This window comes from Hermetia illucens, chromosome 1, assembly GCF_905115235.1.
Source record: "Hermetia illucens chromosome 1, iHerIll2.2.curated.20191125, whole genome shotgun sequence".
NCBI classification, from domain to species: Eukaryota; Metazoa; Arthropoda; class Insecta; order Diptera; family Stratiomyidae; genus Hermetia; species Hermetia illucens.
This window is the reverse complement of record NC_051849.1, coordinates 30,149,680-30,173,217: the sequence shown is the minus strand read 5'-3', so window position 1 is coordinate 30,173,217 and position 23,538 is coordinate 30,149,680. Positions and strand designations below refer to the sequence as shown.

The window sequence follows — 23,538 nt, the reverse complement described above, 5'->3', positions numbered from 1 at the left end:
TTTCAGATCAAAACGTCAAATTGAGGTTACCCGACCAAAACTCCCACGCAGGCAAATAACCCACAAATTTGATTTTTCTCACAAGAAAGGAGTGTACTCAACAGATTTTCCTCCCAATCTCAAACGGCCTTATCTATTCTCTCTTTCTAGTAAAGCTGTGGAAATACATTCTTTTCCCACTTTTTATGCAAAAACACAACTTTTTTCATGCACGATTCCTCAACAAAATTCCAAGGTTTATATTTATTGAAAGCACCGCCCGATATTTGATAAAAATCCGTGTCAACATCGGGAACACTTCAAGACACACTATCAACTCCAGTCCAGCTGTTCCGTTGGCAATCGATCAGCCGGTCTCGGTCGCACTAACTTTTGTTTCTGATCTATGACCTTGAACTTAAAAATCCACCCTGGGCTCAACGCCAACAGCAACGTACACTGTTGTGTTGAAGTATGCGGCAGGTCATTCCCCTGCCTTCGCCCAATAATTTGCAATATGGGCAAGTTTGAGAGGGTCAACGAACGGTTGGTCAATTCTGGTTAGCACCATCAGAAATTTATGAAAAAATTGAATTTGAAATTTTTTAATTGAAATTGAACTATGAAATTTAAGAGAAAGGGACCAGTTGTTGGGTTATTTTTGAAAAAAAAAAATGAAAATTTTTAATTAACTGAAATATTAAGTATGATATTTAAATGAAGGACGAGATGATAAATTGTGAAATAAAAAGGGATGATTGGGAAAGTAAAGGAGTAGAAAAAATGTGGGGACAAAGGGACTATTAAAAACTATTGAATGCAGTATTTAGTGAAAATGACCCCGGAAAACGCTCCTGTCGCTGAGTGGAATTTGAAAAATAGGAACTCTAGCGGAAGAACTGTTTGCCTCTTTGAATTCGGCCTCAACAGAATTGGAGATATTCGTGAATGGTGTACTCGTAAATAGTGCAGTTTGTCGGCGTAAGTGTCTCATACGATCTGTTCGTATTCCTGCGTTGCTCGCGGTAGTAAGTGGAGGTATATAGCAGTCAATTTTCAAGATATTTTCAAATTATCCAGGAAGTGAAGTGGCACTCAAAAGATTCAAATCTCGACCAACTGACTTTCCGTGAGATAGTGGGTGTACTACTATGGCGAGAGTTTTGGTCGACGCTTTGGTCAAGCTTCAATAAATGCGAGCCGACCATCAGGGTCAATTTCGCCAAATTTTTAGGTATATGATATAGCTCCCCCTCTCAAGGTCGACTCTGGATACTCAAGATGATCTTTTGAGTACCGCCAATCTACAAAAGTCATTACAAAGTGTAAACGTTTTTGAAAAAAAATGTCTGTGCACAGATGCACAGATGTCACAGATGTCATCTGGGTTCAATATTATCAAATGTTTTGACCAGGACAGAGTTTCCAATTTTCAGCCCTATTAGTTCCATGAATTGGCCGAACAATAGAGATCCAAACTACCGACTAACAAAGCAAACTAATTTGTATTTTCAACAGAATACACAACAGGTACCGATTGAAATCACATCCATGGAACTCCAGTGACCTCAAAAGAGATATTAAATGAGACCTACCCACTCAATCCGGGTTGGGTACATGAATTCTCATTTGAATATCGCTTATCCAGGCGATTAACTCTGGCATTATTGACTAACAAGCCAATGGTCTCATATCCCACAATTTCATTTAGCTTTCGTGAAATTGAATGCTTCCCGCTTTATCGCCGAAAACTTTTATTAAAATCCCTAAATCTCATCCAGAACGACGCCATTAGCAATCAAATAATGTTTATTTGTAATTCCGAAGCGATCTGTGAATTAAATTAGCGCAAGCATTAAATACTGTCGGCCCGGGTTCCAAGTTCGGGTACATCCTTGTCGCTGTTGAACAAAGTTTTCAATGTGTCTTCCGTAGTATGACAACGGCGGAAATGATGGCATTGTGGCGTGGTATCATAGACAGACAGTAGTGGCGCTGGCAATGGAATTGCCGCCTCTGAATGGTAGGACCATCAACATTATCATCAACAACGACAACAACAACAAGCGATTACTAAATTACCATCTAAATCAGACAGCAATAGCACTGGCTGTTCAAGAGAGCGAACTGGAAACGTTTCCAGTTTATTGCGTTGACTGCATTCAAACCACTTACCCGTGAACACGATGGGGGTGGCGCGACACGATGAAACGCTCTACCAGCGAGCCGGCATGCCATTTCACTTAGCGCGGTACTTTCACCATAAATCTCATCTCGAATGAAAAAGGACATGAGGGCCTCCACGTCACTAAACTATGGAGTCAACCGACCAAGTGGCATAGAATTCCCATCTAGATTTGCATATCTGCCAGATAGATAGACTACAGCTAGCCATTCTCACATTCGAATGCAGACCCAGATCCAATTTAGCATCCAACAATAGTGAAAGGACGAGCAGTTGCAATAGCGACTATGCAGAAGTCGTATATTAACTCTCAAACTTCAGCGGATTCACTATTGGATTCGGACGAAATATATCGATAGCACGGTAACGGAAGGGTGTCGCGGCGTATTGGGGATTCAAAATAGTCAGCGCCAACTTTCAAATGGCAAGTGAAAAAGCTGAAAATTTATTGATACTTTTTTTCGGTTTTTCCTTCATCCTGCGTGGGAGAAAAGCCCGCAACGACAGGTATTGTGGTAGGAATAGTGAAGGGATTTTTTGCGCACATAAAGTTCAAGAGAGGAACTGGAAAAAAACTGAAGGCATTCATTAATTCAAAGTAGTGCGAACATAAATCTGAGAACTTGGCCCTACCAAGTGACCAATTTTAAACATCGTCAACATCATTGGTTTATGTCTCTGTTTTAATAAAAGCTCATTCGAGATGGTGATAAGTGGTTGAAGATGCGAAATAGTGAAAGGCGTGTTGTTTAACAGCACCGCCATTTAATTACGCGCCCATACAACAATTTCAGTGGAGGTGCTAACCGAGACTACAGCGAAAAATTCACTAAGGTGGTGTCTAAAGTAGGCTGGCTCACGGTAGGCACTGGTACCGCCAATCGTAAAAAAGCCGAATAATTAGAAGATGAAGCCAATATATATTCACTTTTCATTTTCATGAAAGGAACTACTTTGTCTTACTACAAATTTGTTAATAATAATCGAATTTCTACCAAATTTTCCAATATTGCACGCCCTGTGATCTTTTGTTTTGATTTCTGAAAAAGGATAAATAAAAAGAATACATCGTGATTTAATGTTCATGAAGAAGAATTCTCATGATATTTTTCAGATTTTGGGTTGTGTAGTTGCATCAAAATATACAAACTAAGAGCTTTTACAGTTTATGCGGGAAAATTGAAAATTGGAAGATGAGGAAGTTGTGAAACAACCGGTTCCTTAAAAATATCGGCACAATATTGAAAGGGAGCGTAAAAAGTTGCTCACTCTCGTTTCACTGATGTCCCGGGCAAATCCAAATGGTTCGGAGAAGAAAAAAATCAGGTGAAGAATGGATAAAAGGAACTCTTGTCATATGCGGCTCTAAATTACAAGAAAGGTGGTCTTTTCCTATCTAGATGTCCACCGGTAAATTAGAATCAATCCAAAATTGGGAGATGACGATTATAATAACGAGGACACAGAATATCCTACATCTACCGAGACCTTTTCCAGAGAGTAGAAGAAGGGATGATCGTTAAATACCCAGAGAAGTTAACCCGTTTTGAGTGCGACAATTAGAGGGGCATCTGCATGCTCCCTACCGTGGTACAGCTAAAATCACTAAAATAATCCTGGAACTCATCAAAGCACACCTCGAAAGCTTGATCGGCAAAAAGCAGACTGATTTCCGCTCTGGATCCCCCTGCATTGTCCACATCAACATCCTACGGATCATTTTGGAACAATGTGTGAAGTCTAGATCTTGGCTGCATCTACTCCTCATCGACTTCAAGCAGGCTTTCGATATCGTGGACCGGGAGGGTATCTGGAGTGTTCTACGTAGGAAGGGCATCACAAAGAAACTAATAGCTATTATCAGAGCGACATATGATGGCGCAAAATATCACGTGCTGTACCAAGGTAAAATATCAGAATATTTTCAGGTCGAAAGCAGAGTCTACCAATGTTCCATCTTGTCACTGCTATTGTTTCTTCCTGTTATCGATAATATTCTTCATGGTGTCTTCTCCGTAGAACGTGCAGGAATTCCATGGGAGATGACATCTTTCCTCAAACACGTCTACTACGCTGATGACATCTGTTTGCTCTCCCACCGGGTCATGGACAAATGGCTCTGGATTTGCAAAGTGAGGCAGGTATGGATGGACTGAAGATAAACACCAACAAATTCAAGGTTCTCAGTTTAACGGGTCATCGCATTCTCCCTATCTGCATTAATATGCAACGCATGGAAGGCGTCGATCAATTGGTATGTGTAGGAAACGCGGTTTCTGCGGATGGTGGCACTGAACTGGATGTCGCCCGACACATTAACAGCGCTAGATCTGCTTCCGCTGCAATGTCTAAAATATTAAAATTCAGTTATCCCAATACCAAAATCAAGTTGAGATTGTTCTATGCTAGGGTTCTGCAGTGTGTTTCTATGTAGGAGTAGCACATGGAAAGTGAACTCTACTGTTACCCAAAAGCTCTAGACTTTCGTCAATACCTGCCGTATCATGGAAGTGCGCCAGTACGCTGGGCTGACACTATCTGAAACAAAGAACTTGGTCGACACATAGGCTTGGCACTGGTAGTGATAGTGGATAGGCTAGATATTAAGGAGGGGCGATAATTGCATTGCCGGCCATGTCATCTAGTGAAATCCACTCTCCCGAGATGGCCGATCAGTGGGTCGATGTCCAAGAGCACTTGGCAGGGAACAGTAGAGGAGAATTGAGAGGGCCCTGAGAAGTCGATTATATATATATATATCCGTGGCGTTTCGTTCTTGTCATTAACGGAACAAAATTTTACTATATACCATGTGCGTTGGTATCGTGTTTTGACAAGTCGATAGATACAATTCATTCTCACCATCCCTAACTTATCGTAAAGATCTTTCTAATAGACCGCTCGGGTATCAGCAATCTTTCCAGTGAGGGTAAAAATTTTGGGTGCGCTAACACGATTTTCTTTAGCTGGGACTAATTGCGTTAGGAATCCTTGCTCTTTTAATCAGCGCTCGGCATCAGGCTGCCGTGGACAGCAGATGTTTCTTTTTTCAGGCTCGAAGCAAGTGAACTGTCATCAATCTGCACCTATGCCTATCCAGGGAAAATCCTCACCACCACTATCACTTTTAGGAGCAGTGGTTTGTATTAACAGTAGACTGTCGCCGGATGTCGTGATTCGTTAACAAATCTCTAGTCATTCTATGCCGACGAATTTTCAAAATTCAGTTTTGAATCGCAACAACAAATGCCTTCGGAGGCCACTAAGCTCAACGAGATGCGAGCTAAGTATGATGCACTGCGGCTAAATTAGAATCAGCGTGCTCAAATCAACAGCTGACGAAAACGATTAGCGAACTTAGGGTCACCATGAAATCCCTGCAATCTATGCTCGCGACAGTATTTCCCACTATGAACGAGTGATAGTGCGCTGCTGCCTGACTAAGTCTACATAAGCACTAGCTGACTTCCCGTCACTATGCAACCCTCGTCAAATAGCGACTTCGTCATCCTGTCTACCTCGGGAGGACCCCGCAAGTGAGCTGAACCATGGACCTGAAGCAGAGAGGTGTACTTTCAGTTCTTCAGCGAGGAACAACAAGAAGGCCTATTCAATTTTGTCGGTCGGCGGAAAAGACCCAAAAAACAAAAGGTGAGTGCTAAGAGTGTAAGTGCTCCCCAAGTGCCAAGTGTCACTGCCCCCTTTGCTAAAGCCTAAAAAAGCGACAATTCATAACAGTAGAGTGTAGAGATTTGGGGGACATCGATACCAAAGATAACCTTCTCAGAGAGCTAGTGAGTCAGTTTAATCTAAAGGGACTAGAAAGTTCTGTTACAAAAAGCATTGGGAAACGTACGTCAGAACATAGGTTGCTACTATCAGTTCGTCACCAGAATAAGAAAATAAAATGCCCCAAGTTGACGAAGTAAGTTGGATGTGTTTTCTACAGGCTACGAGAGAAACTGCCGTAGACTAGGTAGGTCTGGCATACGGCCGAGTCTAGAGTCTGCAAAATCGATCAATATAGGTTAAATTGCCGCAAAAGGCAAGAAGAAAAAAGCCATTTCTCGAAACATTTAACAAAGATCTAGCCGGTGCTCTTTTCTTTAAATAAGCAGCTAAGAAAAATAGTAGGCAATTGCAGGAAACAGCTCATGTCCACTATACAGGACAGCATGAGAGTTAATGCAAAGGAAGGTTCACACAGACAATTCTTAGTGGCTACAAGGCTCCCCAAGGTCTAATGATGCAATCAGTACACGAAATACATACACATCGTCAGTTATTAGTAATTCCTTCAAAGCACTGGGTAACTCAGAGAAGACTGCAGTTTGACTGTACTGAAGATAACAATGACAAGGGCTCCTGAAAATTTCAAAAAAAGCGTAGCAACAACTAGGGAGTATGAGATAATGCTAGAGAAGTTGGTAGTCGAGTTCAGGAATCGATTACCAATTGTCATTGCCGGCAACCTATTGAAACATGCTTGATCCATGGAGTGGGACACTAAGGAAAAAAGCCGCAGAGGATAAGTCCAAGTTCCTTACCTTACCTTTTGCAGAGAGGAGAGGAATACTTAATAATGAACCAGACTTTTGTTAGCAATACGTCGAGGTGAAAGCCAAGGAAAGTTATAAAAGAGAGCAAACGTGATTCGACTCGACATAGCTCTGTAATGTAGTGAACATCGATTCCTGCCGTAGAGCCTGACTAAACAGAAGATCGATGGCAACGGTATACAATCGGAGTTTCCTAGTAGTTTTAAATGGTTACAGGACGACATTGGAAGATCTTCGTATCATGTTGTGACTGGGGTCATATCCGTGATTGAGAGCAATTCCGGGACGTAGTAAATAAAGTCATTAACTGGATTCATGAGGAACTAAAGGAAGCTGAGTGGAAGAAAACAGTGGGAACTTAGAAATGGGGTAATTTTTAAGAGGAATCAAGTTTGCGACAAGGGAAACAAGTGACTCGCCTCATTACCACGTACCTCCAGGGCCATAGAGAGGAATTGCGGGCCCGGCGAGAAAATTATGCGGAAAAGTGAGGCACATTGAAAATTCTGTGGGACGCCTATTATCCCTTTTTTCCGTTGAAATTTCTATTCCAGACCCGGGGGAACCCCCCTTTTATTGAGGACTACACCAAAACGATCCTTCCACAGCGAAATTCCAGTGCTATCCTCATTTTGGGCGGTAGATACAGAGTAAACTTCCTGGGGGTTTGCTGTTGGAGGGTCCTCTTAGGTATGCTAGAGATGACTGGCTTCGTGTTCGTCCCTCATGCAGATCTCTACATCTAATGTGCTCTGTCTCCTCCTCACTAACAAGTCTTAAAGTGCTAGTTGCATTTACTTTTCCATCCTGAATTTTAATGAGATTTCAATTATCCATCCCGTTCTTGAGAGCATAAGTAGGACGATTCCAGGTTACTCGCACTCAAATTTTTAGTACTGAGAGATTCTACAAATATTCGTCAGAATATGCATATTTTCAGAAAGAATAAGAGTAACTCCGCCATATTATTTACACAACAAACTGACTCCAAGGCTAGGTGAAGGAGGAGGATTTGATACAATGTACTTAGAATTAACTTCATTAAAAAAAAAAGCAAAGTGCTGAACGAAAAAGGAACCTACAACTAGTCTACTGCGCTAAATCCAACCTGATCCGGTGGAAGGTCTCACGACAGATCAACCAAGAAAACACATGAATACAGTGAAACAGATTATGCCAATCTGGAGCAACCCTATGACGATTCCGATCGAAATAAGCCGGCCCAACTGAAGAGGAAAAACGACAGATTTTCGAAAGTCATTATTGCATTTCATACTATGCCATATTTCACGCAAACTTTAAGGGATCGCGCCTACCGGGAAAGACGCTCAACCGAACTGTCCTATATTAGCTGACAGATGTGCTGCAAGATACATCACACACAAAGATACAACATGCCCTAATCCGCACGAAATTGGGAAACACCCTGGCATTCTCGATTGGTGGGATGTTACAGAGTAGGCTATTAGGAGTGTTGACAAGAATACACTCTATTGGCATGAGAAATAATCAAGGCTGTGCAGAGGATAGGACACTATCACTGCTAATATGGAGAATGATAGTTGACCAACTCCTAGGAGAGCTGACAATCACATGAATACAGCTCCAGGGTTATTCTTTTAATCTCTAGGGGCAAATATGAGGGTACCCAATGTGACAGATTCCAAACTAGACTACGAATGACTAGTACCTGGTCAGGAAGGCGGGGCATCAATGCGGCCAGGGGCTATATAGTTTTATTCACTTGTAGCTACAAGCTTTATCACCTAAGAGTGTGTAATCTAATAGCTCATTTCATCGAGATGAGACGAGTCTGCGGGTCAAATATTTAGGAAGCACACTAGACCAAAAACTACTCTGGAAGGTCCATGTATGTTTTCAACATGTTGGAAAGCTACAAGGGGTTTGACTTTCAGGTTAATAGTGAGGAAAAGTGGGAATGCAGCCAAAAATACATTGCAATAGTAAGGCCAATAGTTACCTGTGGGACGGTAATCTAGGCAGGTAAAACAGAACTCAGTACAACAGATAGAGAGATACAAAATCTTCAAAAATCGACATGGTGCAATGGGGACATGCCCACCAGCATCCCTAGAAGTCATTGCGAGATTGGCTCCAATCCATCTGCGCATACAGATACAGCTGGGGAAAGCTATTTTCAGAATGTTCACGAATTTCAGCTAGATATTCTTCCTATACCGTATCCTAAACTATAATACTTATACCAAGGGAAAACATGACTTCAATGTTTCATTTCGACAGCAATCTGGAGCACGTTGGAACTATAGGGTGAACAAGGAAATCGTACAATAGGTGAGCACACTAGTATATTCCAGGTGTGAATAGATAGATGTGCCTACCTCGAAAATATTTCTAGGGAACAGAACATTGCTATTCTAATCGACAGCCAATTGGCGATTAAGCCACTTAGATCGAACCAAGTGAATTAGACTGGGAATACCTTGACAGACTGAATACTCAAATATTCGGCTCGCTCAATAAGGTCTGGATATTCAGCGTTCCAGGAAACATTGAGTTAGAAGGTAATGAGGCGGACGTGGACATGTAGACGTGCTGCCCAGCAAGGGAGCATTAACGTCGCCGCATGGACCAGAGAGAGAATAAGAAACGAGTTTATGGCTACAACGTTGAAAAACACCGAAATTACCAAGAATGAAACAGTCCAGGATGCTGATGGAGGGAAACGAACGCAATCGTTCAAAAGATTGTTTAAACCTCACCAAGAAGAGCCTCCAGACCAATATAGGATATACACAAGCCACTCCAGGCTAAGGATACCTACGGAAGGTTCTGTGAGGAACGTAATGAAACCTTTACACATATTCTGGGAGAGAAAGGGCAAAGTAAGTTGAGGCACCCGGGAGAACATTTAATACCAGATGCCAGTTGAGACGCTTGGAAGTAAGGAACATAATAAAGTTCCTGTCGACTATAGACTTGAACAATATACTGCATTTAATAGGGATAATGTAACCAGTAGAACACTAGAAAATCGTCGTTGCGCGGAAAGAGCTTGAACAGCTATAACAGGGTACATGCAGACTTTTCAACAGTAAATGGTCACCTCCGCTCCATCTCATTCCAAAGCCCAACAACGAATGGGGACCTTGTGGAGATTATAGACGCCAGAATTCTCAAATGATTCCGGACCGGCATCCCATTCTACTCATCAAAGACATTGCGCATTTTTCAACAAAGTGTCATGTTTTCTTGACCTTGAATTAGACTTGTTAGCACTGTTGAAGGAACAAATGGTTCCCGAAATAAAGGTTTTTGCAAAATAAAAATCAACACTAGCGAATAGGAAAAACAAGTTTTTATTATTTGAACTAATTAATCGCTAGAAATGCCCTCAGATATATAAGGACACTCCTGCAACTTTGCGAGCCTTGATTAGCTTTTACATTTGTAAACATAAGTGTAGTCTAATATGAAAACTGCGCCGCTAACTGAAAAGTCTACCGCGTTCAATGTGGATCTCACAGGGTTTACCAGCTTGTTCTCACTTTCCGCCGAAAGTGGTGTAGCCACTGTCGCCTTCTTTCGCAGTGCCTTCTATTCTCGTTGGCTGGGCGCCCTGTCAGGTTCCCGGTGTCAGGGCTGCAGTACATGCCGGAATTGAAGCAGTTGCGTCCACATCACCAGCTACCCTTTCTTCCGCTTTTACGAATAAAGATGGAGGAAAGGTTCTGACAGGCAAGCCTGTAGTCCTTTTTCCTTTGCGGCTGAAGTTTCCTTCTGCGGAGCCTTCGTCTCCCGTTTTTGGAAGAGTTAGGCGACAAGGGCCGTACTAAGGTTTCCAGTTCCTCCTCTCCAATTAAAAAAAAATATTAGTGCAGTATAAGCAAGCTAGAATTTTTGCGTTTCCCAGCCTCCAATATACGAGCGATAGTGCTGCATTTAGAGCGTCAAATAGTAAGAATTTGAGAAATCCCAGTGGTGGACCCTTAGACTCAAGGGATGGCCCTGAATAAGTTTGTAGGCACATGCCTTGTTTGATGCAGTAAACTACTCTGAGGATCTTGATGTACATTTTCAGGTTCCGCTTTTCTATGATAATTCACTCATAACTGATTAATGAGTTGAGAAAAGCATTCAGGATTCATAAAAAGTTAACGAAGGATACGCGCAGAAAATTGGAATTTGTGAAATTATAATAGAAATTCAAAAAAAGTACAATAAATATAATAGATGACGAAAGGGATGATAAAATTCAACACTCACCATGTGATTCCCATTGCCTGCATCCTCTAGACTGTCGGGTCTCATTGTTAGTTTACCATGTAGAAGATCTGACGACTCATTTTTGATTTCACCACTATCCTCCGACGATTCTTCCCGTCTGTTCGCACTATCGATATCGAAATGAAGAGTTGCCGGCAAGTGCTCAGGGAAACTAAACACCTTTTTGGATTTCATCCGTTTTCGCGCTGGTTTTCTGGGGTGTTTTGTTGGTCTCTTTGTTTTATGAACTTTCTTCATCCTCGACAATTTCGTTGGTTTCGGCGGTATCGTCGGCGGTGGTGGTGGTTTTGTTGACCAGGAAATTTTTGTCGGTCTCAGAACTTTTCTCAGTTTGGAAACTTTCGTCGGGGGTGAGTACTTTGAGGACTTTATATGTTTCGAAGGCTGTGAGGAGCGGGTCAGCTTCCATGGCGAGGTGTGAAATGAGTTGCTATCATCGTCCTGCTCGTTACTGCTGTAATTTATGCCTTCGCTGACTTCTGAGACAGTAAAAAACGAGATTTATTCATAAGCTTGTCATAAAAAGGATAATCACGGGAAATACGGCTAATCAATTTCCAGGGACATAACACAGTTTTGCACTTACCGTCGCTACATTGTCGCCAATAGCAAAAGATTTCGCCATCCATACACACGCACACTTCACATGGATCATTTCGCGCCACCTGAAATGCGGAAAAGGAGAAAAATTGAAATCTTAAAGCCCCGGGTAAATAAATAACAACTACCGCATAGCTCAGGCAGTCAAGAGGGTAAAGTCCGACTAAGGATTTCGTTCTCATCATAATTTTCCTGACTCAGACAGAATCACAACCAAAAGGGCTGACATATGGAAATATTCGAAATTCCCCGAAGCACAGGAAAGGGTTCATCTCTAACAGCCTCAAATGCAAACGAGCAAGAACTTTGGACTCGGCGAAAAAGGAAAAGAAATTGTTATGATTCATTGTTCGTTCGTTCGTTTGCCAGGAAGAAGCCTGTTAGTCCTTCGTCCCAGCTTCCTTCCACTTCTCCAACCGCATCGTCCACCATACAATCGACCGGTGGGAATGTGCTCCTTTTTAATGCAGAGGCACACAGAGATAGTCCCATTGTATAACTCCGCAGTTGGCCTTCGAAATCACAAAAGATGCCAGGATATGGCGAATGGTGAGAGCTGGTGCTGACTTTTATGGCATCTGATTTGAAATTGTGATGAAGTTTTTTTCTGCTTCGAATACGGCAACGATTGCGACGACAGTACTAGTGATAAAGGGGATGAAATGGCAAAGCACAAGGAAAACAGAGGTGCATAGTTTGTTGTTGTTCTCTTGTTGTTGAGACTCTCCCAATGGCTGCTATCTTGTCGGAAATTTTCGTCCGTTACTATTGTAAGATTTTGCACCAGTGCCGCAGGAACTTTTCAGCCGGTGCTTCCTAGAATTGAACATCTACAGTGTTGGATTGAACTTGAACTGTTAGGACCTGATGTGACTATATGCTATCTAGAGGGAGGAGAAAACTTCCTCAAACATAGATTGTTTACTTAGACCTAGGCTAAGTTGACTTTGGGAAGGATCAGTTCGGTTTGACGTCCTGGCGAACAATATCAATTGTGCTGGAAATGTTCAAGCTGAGAAGTACTCTCTAGCCATCCGAGCTAGAGGTTTGAACAGTACTGTCCAATGCCTTTTCTTTTGCTGTTCAAGGCAGACTCTTTTTACACCAACTGAACCGCGCAACACATCCACAAGTACATGAAAAAGAAATGTTTATATCGTTTGCATCTGATTTCATTTCGTTGTCTGCCTTTTTCCTCCTTGAATAATAAAAGAACTTGGGGGTTAATGAAGACAAGTCAAACTTGCTTCTCTGCCCAGTCACAAGAACATATTCTGTACCAAAAGTTCATAAAAGACACAACAAGGCTGTCCTCACACCGCACGGAGACCATCCTTCCACGTCCCTGACTTCGTCGACCTCGACGAAGCTATCAACCCGACATTCTCAACAACTCCCTTTTTATTGGCTTTATAGGCATTTTCTGTGCCCATCTATTTGGAAATTCTCCATTATTTTCCCTATTTTCAAATACATTTTCGTTATCCTGTCGGATCATCGACAGCGTGCGTCGAGTCTGGTCGACTCGGATTCCGGGCGTTTTTTTTTGTGATTGGCACAGAAGGCGGAGGACGAATGAATGGATGAAAGGCGAACTGAGCAGTAAATACCTTGCTAAACGATTTGTTCATTGCAATTGATGTTACTTAACTAGAAGACAGATAAGCATGTAGCGAGTTCATTATTTATTCCGAAAAAGCGGGGGAGAAAAAACGAAAGGATTCTAGTTAGGTTCATCGTTCGCCCGCACTGAATATTGGGTATAAGCAGTAATTTTCGGAATTTTATTTTGGAGGATAAAAAGGAATTCCAATGGAAGCCTTTAAATTGAGCTGAAAGCCGAAGTTAAATTGAGGGATAGAATTTGAATGAAGTACTACGGAAAGGATGGAGGGGAGGTTAAGCCCGCGTGTATCAGTTTACAGACGCTTCGATTCAACAAGCTATTTGGGAACCATTTCTCACTCTAATGGTAATGTGTTTCGAAAAGGATGTCTAATTGCCCTTTTTTGTATTTCAATATTTCCCTCGATATCTGAAGCTAAGTCCTACTTTAGAGTATGATAGACATATATCCCTACAGGAGATAAAATAATTCGCTTTTCCCGAGAAATGAGTTTTAATTAAATTTAAACGAGTAAGGATCATCCAGTTAAGTAATACTACCAAGGTAACCGACTTAAAAAATTACAGATAAGGTCCTAACCAGAATTTTTACTTAGCGCATAACTTAGTATTCAAAGAGACGGAAGTCTGATGATGAGGCTCGGGGGAGCACTCCTCTTCCTCATGAGACATCATCCTGTTTTCCTCTGGCACTACTGGAAGTAAGTGTGAATCTGGTGCCCTCATGTCTTGGAAACCTGCATCAGACAGAATACTGAATGAGGGATTCCAGTCCAGAAGTGGAAATATATCAATTGTACGGAGTTAAGCACCAACGGAAACTACCGATGTAATTTAAAAGGAGGCTTTTTATAAACAACTGAGTTCAATTCAGGAGAAGCTTCCTAAAGGTGATATTGGACATTGTGTCAAAGTGGGCTCTGATAACACCTTACTTGGGTATGTGATGGGAAAATACTGTCTTAGGGACCATAATAAACAAGTCGGGAAACCGGAAGCTGAACATTTTCAGTATGAAAGGTTTTGTGTTTTGTCTAAATTAGGATATTTGAGCTCGTAGCTCGTAGCTCGTAATGTCGATGCATTTAGTATGCCAGACTGTTGACTTTAGCGTGCCTGTAGTGTCTGCCGCATCCTTGCGGCAGGTACTCTACTTCATTCGCCAGAGATAATCTTAAAAAGGGAATGCATTTACTAATGTTAGATTCTCCCCTTCTCTTCCATTTTAACACCCCTTACTTTTACCAATAAACTTTTCCCAATTGCCTTTTCCCTTTCCAAGACATTCATTTACATCAATAAAATACTTCATTTTATTTGTCAGAACCTACCACCTGTTACCTCTCCCTAAAATTTGTAGCGGCCGAGGCTTCGCGACGGGAGCACATCCGTAGGCGCATGCATATGTTGCTGCAACATGAACTCTGAGGAGTTCAAGGCGAGCGTAGAGACCGTTTCGTGGGTGGACAGCTAGGAAACGTGCGGATTCTAGGAGAAGATTTTGGGATTCGTTTCTGGAAGGATAGAGGAATATGCCTGCTTGGAGCCGGTTTTAAGGTTTTATGTCTGTCTGTCTGTCCGTGTGTCCGTCTGTCCGTCTGTCTGTCACACACATTTTTCTTGGAGACGGTTGCAGCGATTGACAACAAATTTGGTGGAAAATTGGGAACTATGAACGCTCACGCATACAGTCAGTTACATCCTTTTACGTTAAATTTACATGCAAAATGGAAATGTAATTTTTTTTACCAAATAGGGTCATATGGGGTACCAAATGAAGGGTCTAGATTGGTACTTTCCGAAACCGGTCTTAATTTTGACTTTTGTTAGAAAGGTGAGGAGTGTGGGGGCCGAAAGTGATCATTTCTTTAACCGATCCATTCTCAAAAACTACTTAACGGAAAAATCTGAAAAAATCAAGAGGATGTCACAATATAGTACCTAGGCTTCGAAATACCCTCCAGACCGATATTTGCTCAAATAAAGTTAATAATAGTATATTACTATAATGTTCAGCAATTGGCTGCAAAACCCCCCTTAAGTTCATCCTAGCACCAGCAATGTAGGCTATAATATAAAGTATGATCGTACCAAGTTTCGTGGAAATCACACTATTGCTAACAATGTTATAATATAGAAAGTGGTCATTTCTTTACAAATTCAAAACTTTGAATGTCAACATCACCCGAAAGTGGATACTCTTTCCCCTCAGCCTTTGTCCCGTTCAGAAACGGGGTAGGCTCGTCGTGATCGGTTTCGCTATTTGACTCTATCAAATGCCTGATTTGGATTCAATCTCGTGGCTTTTAAATCCCCATCCAGCGTATCAAGCTACTGTTGTTTCGGCCTGCCTTTTGGCCGTTTACGACGCCTCTCTCGCAATTTTTTCACGATCGGTGCAACCACATATCCATATCCATTTTTGGACAAGTTGCTCGAGATCATTTTAGCTATTAAATGCTAGGAAAACATCATCAAAGTGTGGTCAAAGGGTAATATAGGTCCCGGGGCGAAACGTGGATTGGTACCCACGATGAGCTGATGAGCAGCTAGCCGATACCCTGTCCCAATATAGGGCTGATATAACAGCGTTGCAAGAGATGCGATGGACAGGGACCGGTTTCCTGGAGAAGAGCCACTACACCATATATTATAGCGGTCATCCAGTAAACCATGTGCTCGGAGTAAGTTTCTTAGTCAGCCAAAAAATGAAACCTGCTGTTATCGGCTTTGAAAGTATAAGCGAACGGCTATGCACTCTGCGCTTGCGAGGCAAGTTTAGAAATATAAGCCTCATAAACGTTCACGCCCCTACAGAGGAGACTGCAGAGTCGGAGAAGGATACCTTCTACGAGGCAGTAGAAAGAACCCTCGAAGCCTGTCCCAGATATGATATCAAAATCATACTTGGGGATTTTAACAGTCAAGTAGGGAAGGAGCCCGTATTCAGGCGATACGTTGGCTCCCATAGCTTACACGAAAAAACAAATGATAACGGACTGCGGACTATTCAATTAGCAGGGTCACACGAAATGGTTGTTGGAAGTACCTGGTTTGCGCGGAAAGCGGTCCACAAACATACATGGGCCTCTCCAGACGGGACCACTTTCAACCAAATTGACCACATGTTGATCGAACGCCGCCACCTCTCAGCCTTGATGAATGTCGGAACATATAGGGGGGCCAATATAGACTCGGATCACTATCTCGTTGGCATGGTGCTCCGAGCCCGAATAACAATACCACCTAGAATCCCTTCTGACAATCAGGTGAGAGTGAACAATAAAGCCATCCACAACACAACCCTCCGCGACACCTATAAGAGGGAAATGGATGCTGCAATAACCGCAGTCAACAGAGGACCTGGAGATGAAGCATCAACAAATGATCTTCACAATCACCTGAAGAACGTTATCATGGATACGGCCACAAACATACTTGGCCCCAGCCGCAAAAGGAGTCGGAACGGCTGGTTTGACGATGAATGTAAGCTAGCAACGGAACGGAAGAATGCCGCATACCGAGTAATGTTGCATTCTCAAAGAACGCGGGCACGCGCAGAGACTTATCACGAACTCCGTCGAGCAGAGAAGCGACTTCACAGACGGAAAAAGGAAGCCTGGGAGAACCAACAAGGAACTAGAAAAGTATAGGGAGCAACCGCACCAGGCGCGGAAGTTTTACCAACAAGTCAGCAGGATGAAGCCTTATACACCTCGATGCTCATCCTGCCGAGACAAAGGGGGAAATCTGATTTCCGACAGAATGGGCATATTAGAGCGATGGGTTGAGTACTTTGATGAGCTACTGAACAACCAGAACATCGGCGAGTTGGAGGTCCCGCTAACTGAAGACGACGGACAAATACTGCCACCACCAAGTTTAGGAGAAACAGTCCGTGGAATTCATCGGCTAAAAAATCATAAGTCACCAGGAGCCGATGGAATTACAGCCGAATTGGTTAAATATGGAGACGATCAGTTACACCAAGTTGTTCATCAACTTGTCCTCAAGGTATGGGACAGCGAATCAATGCCTGACGATTGGCAACGAGGCATTATCTGTCTCATACATAAAAAGGGACATATCACACAGTGCAGCAATTATAGAGGTATCACGTTGCTGAGTACCATCTAAAAGATATTCTCCACTATCTTGCTAGGCCGGATAGCCCCATACGCCCAGAACATCATTGGCCCATACCAAAGAGGCTTCACTCCAGGCAAATCAGCAACAGATCAGATTTTCTCTCTGCGGCAAGCGATGGAAAAACTGTTGGAATATGGACAACAGTTGCACCATCTATTCATCGACTTTAAAGCCGCCTATGATATGTCCGAATAGCTGAGTGGTTAGAGCGCAAGGCTGTCGTACCGAAGGTCGCGGTTCAAATCTCATTGGTGGCAGTGGAATTTGTATCGTGATTTGACGTCGGATACCAGTCGACTCAGCTGTGAATGGGAACCTGAGTCAAATCAGGGTAATAATCTCGGGCGAGCGCAATGCTGACCACATTGCCTCCTAGTGTATCGTTACGGTCTTGAATGAAGTGCTCTAACACACTTCAAGGCCCTGATCCAACATGGATTGTTGCGCCAACGATTATTATTATTATTATTATGATAGCATAGCCAGGGTAAAACTGTACACGGCCATGGGAGAATTCGGTATCCCGACGAAATTAATAAGACTGACTAGGCTGACCCTGACCAATGTGCGAGGCCAGATAAAAGCAGCAGCATCACTCTCAAGACCATTCGACATCAACAACGGTCTACGACAAGGGGATGCGCTATCATGCGTCCTCTTTAACCTGGCCCTCGAGAAAGTGATTCGTGATGCGGAGGTAAATACAAGAGGTACGATCCTCTTCAAGTCCACCCAACTACTGGCCTATGCTGACGATATCGACATTATGGGAAGAACCACCCGAGACGTACAAACTGCCTTCATCCAGATCGAGCAGGCGGCGCGAGATCTTGGGCTGCACATCAATGAAGGCAAGACAAAATATATGGTGGCAATGTCAGCACCGAAGACGAATCAACCAACAACATCAAACCGCACTGGTCAAACACAAACACGAAGAAGAATAAGGATAGGAGAATACAACTTTGAGACCGTTGACAATTTCTCCTATCTAGGGTCGAAAATCACAACCGATAACAACTACGATGATGAAATCCGCGCACGGTTGTTGTCAGCTTACAAAGACTGTTCCGCTCGAAACGTCTCACCATAGGGTCAAAGCTTTTACTGTACAAGACTATGATCTTGCCAGTCCTCATGTATTCCTCGGAAACTTGGGTTCTTAGCAAGAAAAATTGCGAACTCTTGACCGCGTTCGAGAGAAGAATCCTCCGAAGAATTTTTGGCCCCCTACATGAGGATGGACGATTCCGTAGCCTACACAATAACGAAATCTATGAGCGATACCATGACCATCCGGTTGTGGATAAAATCCGGCTCAATAGGTTACGGTGGGCGGGTCACTTAATCCGTATGGATGAGGATGATCCCGCCCGGAAAGTCTATAAGGGCAATATCTATGGTAGAAAAAGAAGACGAGGCAGACCCTGCCTAAGATGGAGCGATGGCGTAGGTCAGGACGCCAGACAGCTTTTAGGGATATCGAATTGGTGGACCTCGACGCAAAACCGGGATGTCTGGAGTTCCTTATTAAGGCAGGTCTAGACCGGATACCGGTTGTTGCGCCGTTGATGATGATGATGAAGAAAACATCATCTGCATAAAGCAGTGTGTAGGGCGCTGGATGTTGGATGTCCCGTGTTACGGTGTCCATGACAAGAATAAGGAGGAGTGGTGAGAGGGCGCTACCTTGATGAACACTAACAGTGACATGAAGTGATTTTTATACACCCGCCACACTTCAAACTTTACTTTTCGAATCGTGGTAGAGCAACTGAACCCAGCGCACGAGCTCTTCTGGCACAAAGTGTTGTCGTAGAGCGTACCAGATCAGTTCGTGTGGGACACGGTGAAACGCTTTCTCTAGATCCAGGTGTTTCTCCATGAATAACCGCGCAAGATGTATTGCGGCAGTAGTTCTGCAGTTCTTGATAAATCCGGCTTGATTCACGGTTATTTTAACGATTTCGCGAATACGGTTGTGAAGAATCAAAATCTTCCTGGTATGGGAAAGTAACCGGATCTGACGGTAATTTTAACATTATGCTGGACTACCTTTCTTTTTCCAAATTGGAGCTGTGGTATTTTCTTGCCAGTCAGATGGTGTTCTTCCTTTCTGAATAGCTCGATTAAAGAATTCACTGAGCCACAGTGTTGGGTCCCAGCTCTTTGCTTTCCAGAGCTCAGATGCGATGTCGTCAAGTCCTGTTGCTTTCAACGATTTCATTCGTTTTATTACTTCCTCGACTTCAGTTGCGCTGACAGGTGGAGCTAGACCAAATGTTGACAATGATTGTGGAACTGGAGGATGAGAAAATTCTTCAGTTAAAAGCTGCTCGAAGTATTCTCGCCATCTATCCATCGCGGCTTGACGGTTGGTAAGCAAAGTACCGTTCTTGTCATTAACACAACAGAAGTGTTCGATTTCCTGTGTACGTTTGTTACGGCTTTAAGCAAGTCGATACAGATCTCTCTCGCCATCCCGAGTGTCCAGTTTATCATAAAAATTTCTGTAATCGTCCCCTCGGATGACAGCGATCGCTTTCTTTGTTTCCCGGTTTGCATTCTTATAAATTTGCCAATTGGCCAGCCTTTTATCGTCGAGCAACTGTGATAGAGGCGTGTCTTTTCACGGACCTTCAATTGAACGTCATCATTATATAGCCAAGTATCTCGGCTGTTTTACCGCCTACCTGGCTTAGTGACCCCGAGGATTGCGGGGGCCGTTTTGTGGATCGTATCATTCATTCAGTTCCACGTTTCATCCACATTCGTAGTGGTTGGTAATTGCGTAAGTGAAATCATTTCTCCTTTCTTCTCATGACATCGCCACCATTTATTGCGCGGCGGGCTTATCCGTTCCTCACGCTGTTTTATCAGTGGCCTAATTCGCAGGCTGGATGGTTCAAGTGGTTAGAACACTGGGCTGTCGTAGCGGAAGGTTGCGGTTCAAATTTCACTGGTGGCAGAGAGATTTGTTATCGTGACTGGATGTCGGATACCAGTCGACTCAGCTGGGAATGAGTACTTGAGTCAAATCAGGGTAATAATCTTGGGCGAGCGCAATGCTGACCACATTGCCTCCTACAGTGTACTGTAGTGTACCGCTACGTTCTTGAATGAAGTGCTCTAACACACTTCAAGGCCCTGATCCAATATGGATTGTTGCGCCAACGATTATTATTATTAATTCGCAGGACGACCGATATTGAGGTGCGATGGTCTTGCGATCAGTGACGGTGTCGGCGTCTTATGAGAATATAGTCGATTTGCTTTTTATTGTTCCTATTATAAAATGTAGGAGGATGAGACAATCGTTTAATGAACCACGTATTCATCAGTACAAGGCCATAGGAGTCCGCAAAATCGATTATACGCTCGCCACCTTCATTGCGCACTTCAAAAAAAAAGAGGAAGATTGGAATGGAAATGGGCGAGCGAGGCGGTGAATGTCGTGGAGGCGTAGTCGGAAAGTCGGGAAATTTGTTAGTCATCGGTGAATAGTTTTCGTTTGTGTGACGACGGGTGTTTTTACCAGATATTAGTTGCGAACTCACGCATCAGTATAGACACATTGATTTTGTAAAAATGACACGTGAGAGATCATAGCGCTCAAAGGACCCCGAGCCTGGCACAGAGGGTTGCAAGAACGTGTCAACCGAGCGCTTTGATAGAGCCTCCGTATTTGCGGACAGACCTTCACTACGCCAATATCTTTTAGGTTTTGGGGTACCTCTTACCTCTAGGTTGTCTTCGGCCACTCAAGTTTCATTACAAATTTTAAAACTCATTTATATATCTATATACAAATTATCAATTCGTAGATAATAACACCGGTCAAACCGAACATTGAACTGGCACTTAAACTTGACCAGTTCGTATATTTCGTTGAGGCGAGTGAAAATACATTTTACATGAAAGGTATCGGCATCAGGATCGGCTGATCGATGAACAGCGGAACAGCTAAACTGGGGAGCTGAGGTTGTGTAGTGCGGGAGAGTAGTGAAGTATTCCAGAGAGTCGAGTTTGTGCTTTTTCTCCAGAATCCTGTCGTAGAAAAAAAGAATTTATGTTGATAGGGAGACAGTGCACTGATGGATGCAAAGTCATGCGTGGACGGCACTTTTGACAAAGTGGGCGCAGGGACATCTCAGAATTCAGTGGAAGTTTTCAAAATTGCTGAGGGAAGAGTAACAAAAGTGGAGTTAAATTTGAAAAAGGAAGAGTCGGAGGATTCTCAGACGTTTCAAGGCAAATAAGATGCTAAACCAATACCAATTTCTTGTTTTGATACTAATTCAAACGTATTCGTCCGTTTGAATTATGCGTTAAATCGGAATGAGTGATTAGTGAGGCGTTTCTTTTATTTCTCGACACAAGTCCGAGGAAAAAACTAGGTGGTATTGTGTAAGCCATGAAGATAACATACCAGACATTAGGTTTCATTCAACAAATGCGGATTCGTTCATTTTGGGCTCAACGGATGGGTTAGTGAATGTTATTGATATATCCAAGGACAACGAGGATGACACATTTAGTGTAATTACAGATATAGAGAGTAGCGGCAAGAAAGCTGTTGAAGAAATCAATGAAGACCTCCACATCTGGTGTTCGCTGCGGCGCTAATTTTCAAATCGTTTCCAGTTCAACGCTTGCGTCTATCGGTAGGGCTCCAGCTGTTCCGTCCCAGAACTCCCTGATGGTGTTCTGCCATTTGCGGAATGCTGCCTAAACGCCTGCTCCGAACACGTGAGTCAATTGCAGCGTTTTGCAAGGGAAACATTGATGGATGATCCGTCGTGAACTCTCCCATTCGATCGCGGCACTCGGGTCCAGGGTTGTACGGCACCATGCGCGCTGTCGAACCGTCCTTTTTTTTATTTTTCATTTTCAGGTTTAGCTTGCGTTTTGTTTATTTCGTTAGGCTCGCGAATCCCCGTATTTGATTTAATTTTGAGAATCGGGCAAACGTACCGGAAAAGACACGTGAATTTTTGTAAAATCACACGTGAGTTATTGAAGCGCCGTCCCACATTCCCGAGTCTGGCTAACGCAGAGGTATGCAGGCACGTGCCTACAGAGCACTTCGATGGAGTTTCCAAATTTGCGAGCGGACCTTCACGTCATGTTTTTAGGTTTGTGGGATAGCTCTTCCCTCCTGGTCGTCTCCGACTACTGAGGATGATCGTTTGACCATCCAAAATCCTTATAAATTATTACATATCTTAGATTACAGTAAATTTGCACAGAAACAACAAATTTCACCCATCATAACTTTGTTAGTAATAACGGGATTTCCACCAAACCTGGCAGAACCGTACTCAATAGTCGTCTCCGACTACTCAGGATCATCGTTTGACCATCCTAAATCCTTATAAGTCATTACATATCTTAGATTACAGTAAATTTGCACAGAAACGACAAATTTCACGCATCATAACTTTGTTACTAATAGCGCGATTTCCATCAAACCTGGTAAAATCGTGCCCAATAGTATAGCGTTACTCACTGCATACGAAGAGCTTCATACTTTCCACCCTTCCACCATATTGAGTGTGAGAGATAGACAGCCAGATAGAGTGTAGTTATTGACTGTAGGGACAAGACGTAATCACTAAAAAAAAGGAAATTTGTCAAACCCTACGATCCCAGCTAGGAATACAGTCAATGCAGATGATAGGTATCCTACGGCTAAGGAAGACGTATAACTCAAACTGCGTCGATAAGTCTGACTCTTGGAGTGGCGAAAACAGCTATCACATCACTTCCAGCAAGGTCCGAGTCGGTTGAGTCGTCTGTCGATTACGACAGCAGTTTCTTCAGGTCATTCACAAAAGTCATTGCCAAGAATTTCGAATAAACACCCAATTACCTGTGATCCGTGATGCTGAGGTAAATGCAAGAGGTACAATCCTCTTTAGGTCCACCCAACTACTGGCCTATGCTGACGATATCGACATCATGGGAAGAACCACCCGAGACGTACAAACTGCCTTCATCCAGATCGAGCAGGTGAGGATATGGTGGCAACGTCAGCACCAAAAACCAACCAACCAACAACATCAAACCGTACTAGTCAAACAGGAAGAATAAGGATAGGAGAATACAACAATCAAGCGGATTTTCAGCTCTTACTTTAGCTAACTCCTGAACACGGAGCTCTTCCCGCCACCA

At 43.0% G+C, this 23,538-nt stretch overlaps 1 protein-coding gene across 1 annotated transcript in view; it reads right to left on the bottom strand.

The window, feature by feature from the left end:
• Nucleotides 1-23,538, bottom strand: part of LOC119661166 (altered inheritance of mitochondria protein 21) — a 248,694-nt gene that overhangs the window by 70,012 nt on the left and 155,144 nt on the right. Inside the window, exons 3-4 of the mRNA XM_038070381.1 lie at nucleotides 11,576-11,654; nucleotides 10,969-11,468 (exon numbers count right to left, since the gene is read on the bottom strand). Of these exons, the coding sequence (XP_037926309.1) occupies nucleotides 10,969-11,468; nucleotides 11,576-11,654 (579 nt within the window). The remainder of the gene's footprint in view (nucleotides 1-10,968; nucleotides 11,469-11,575; nucleotides 11,655-23,538) is intronic.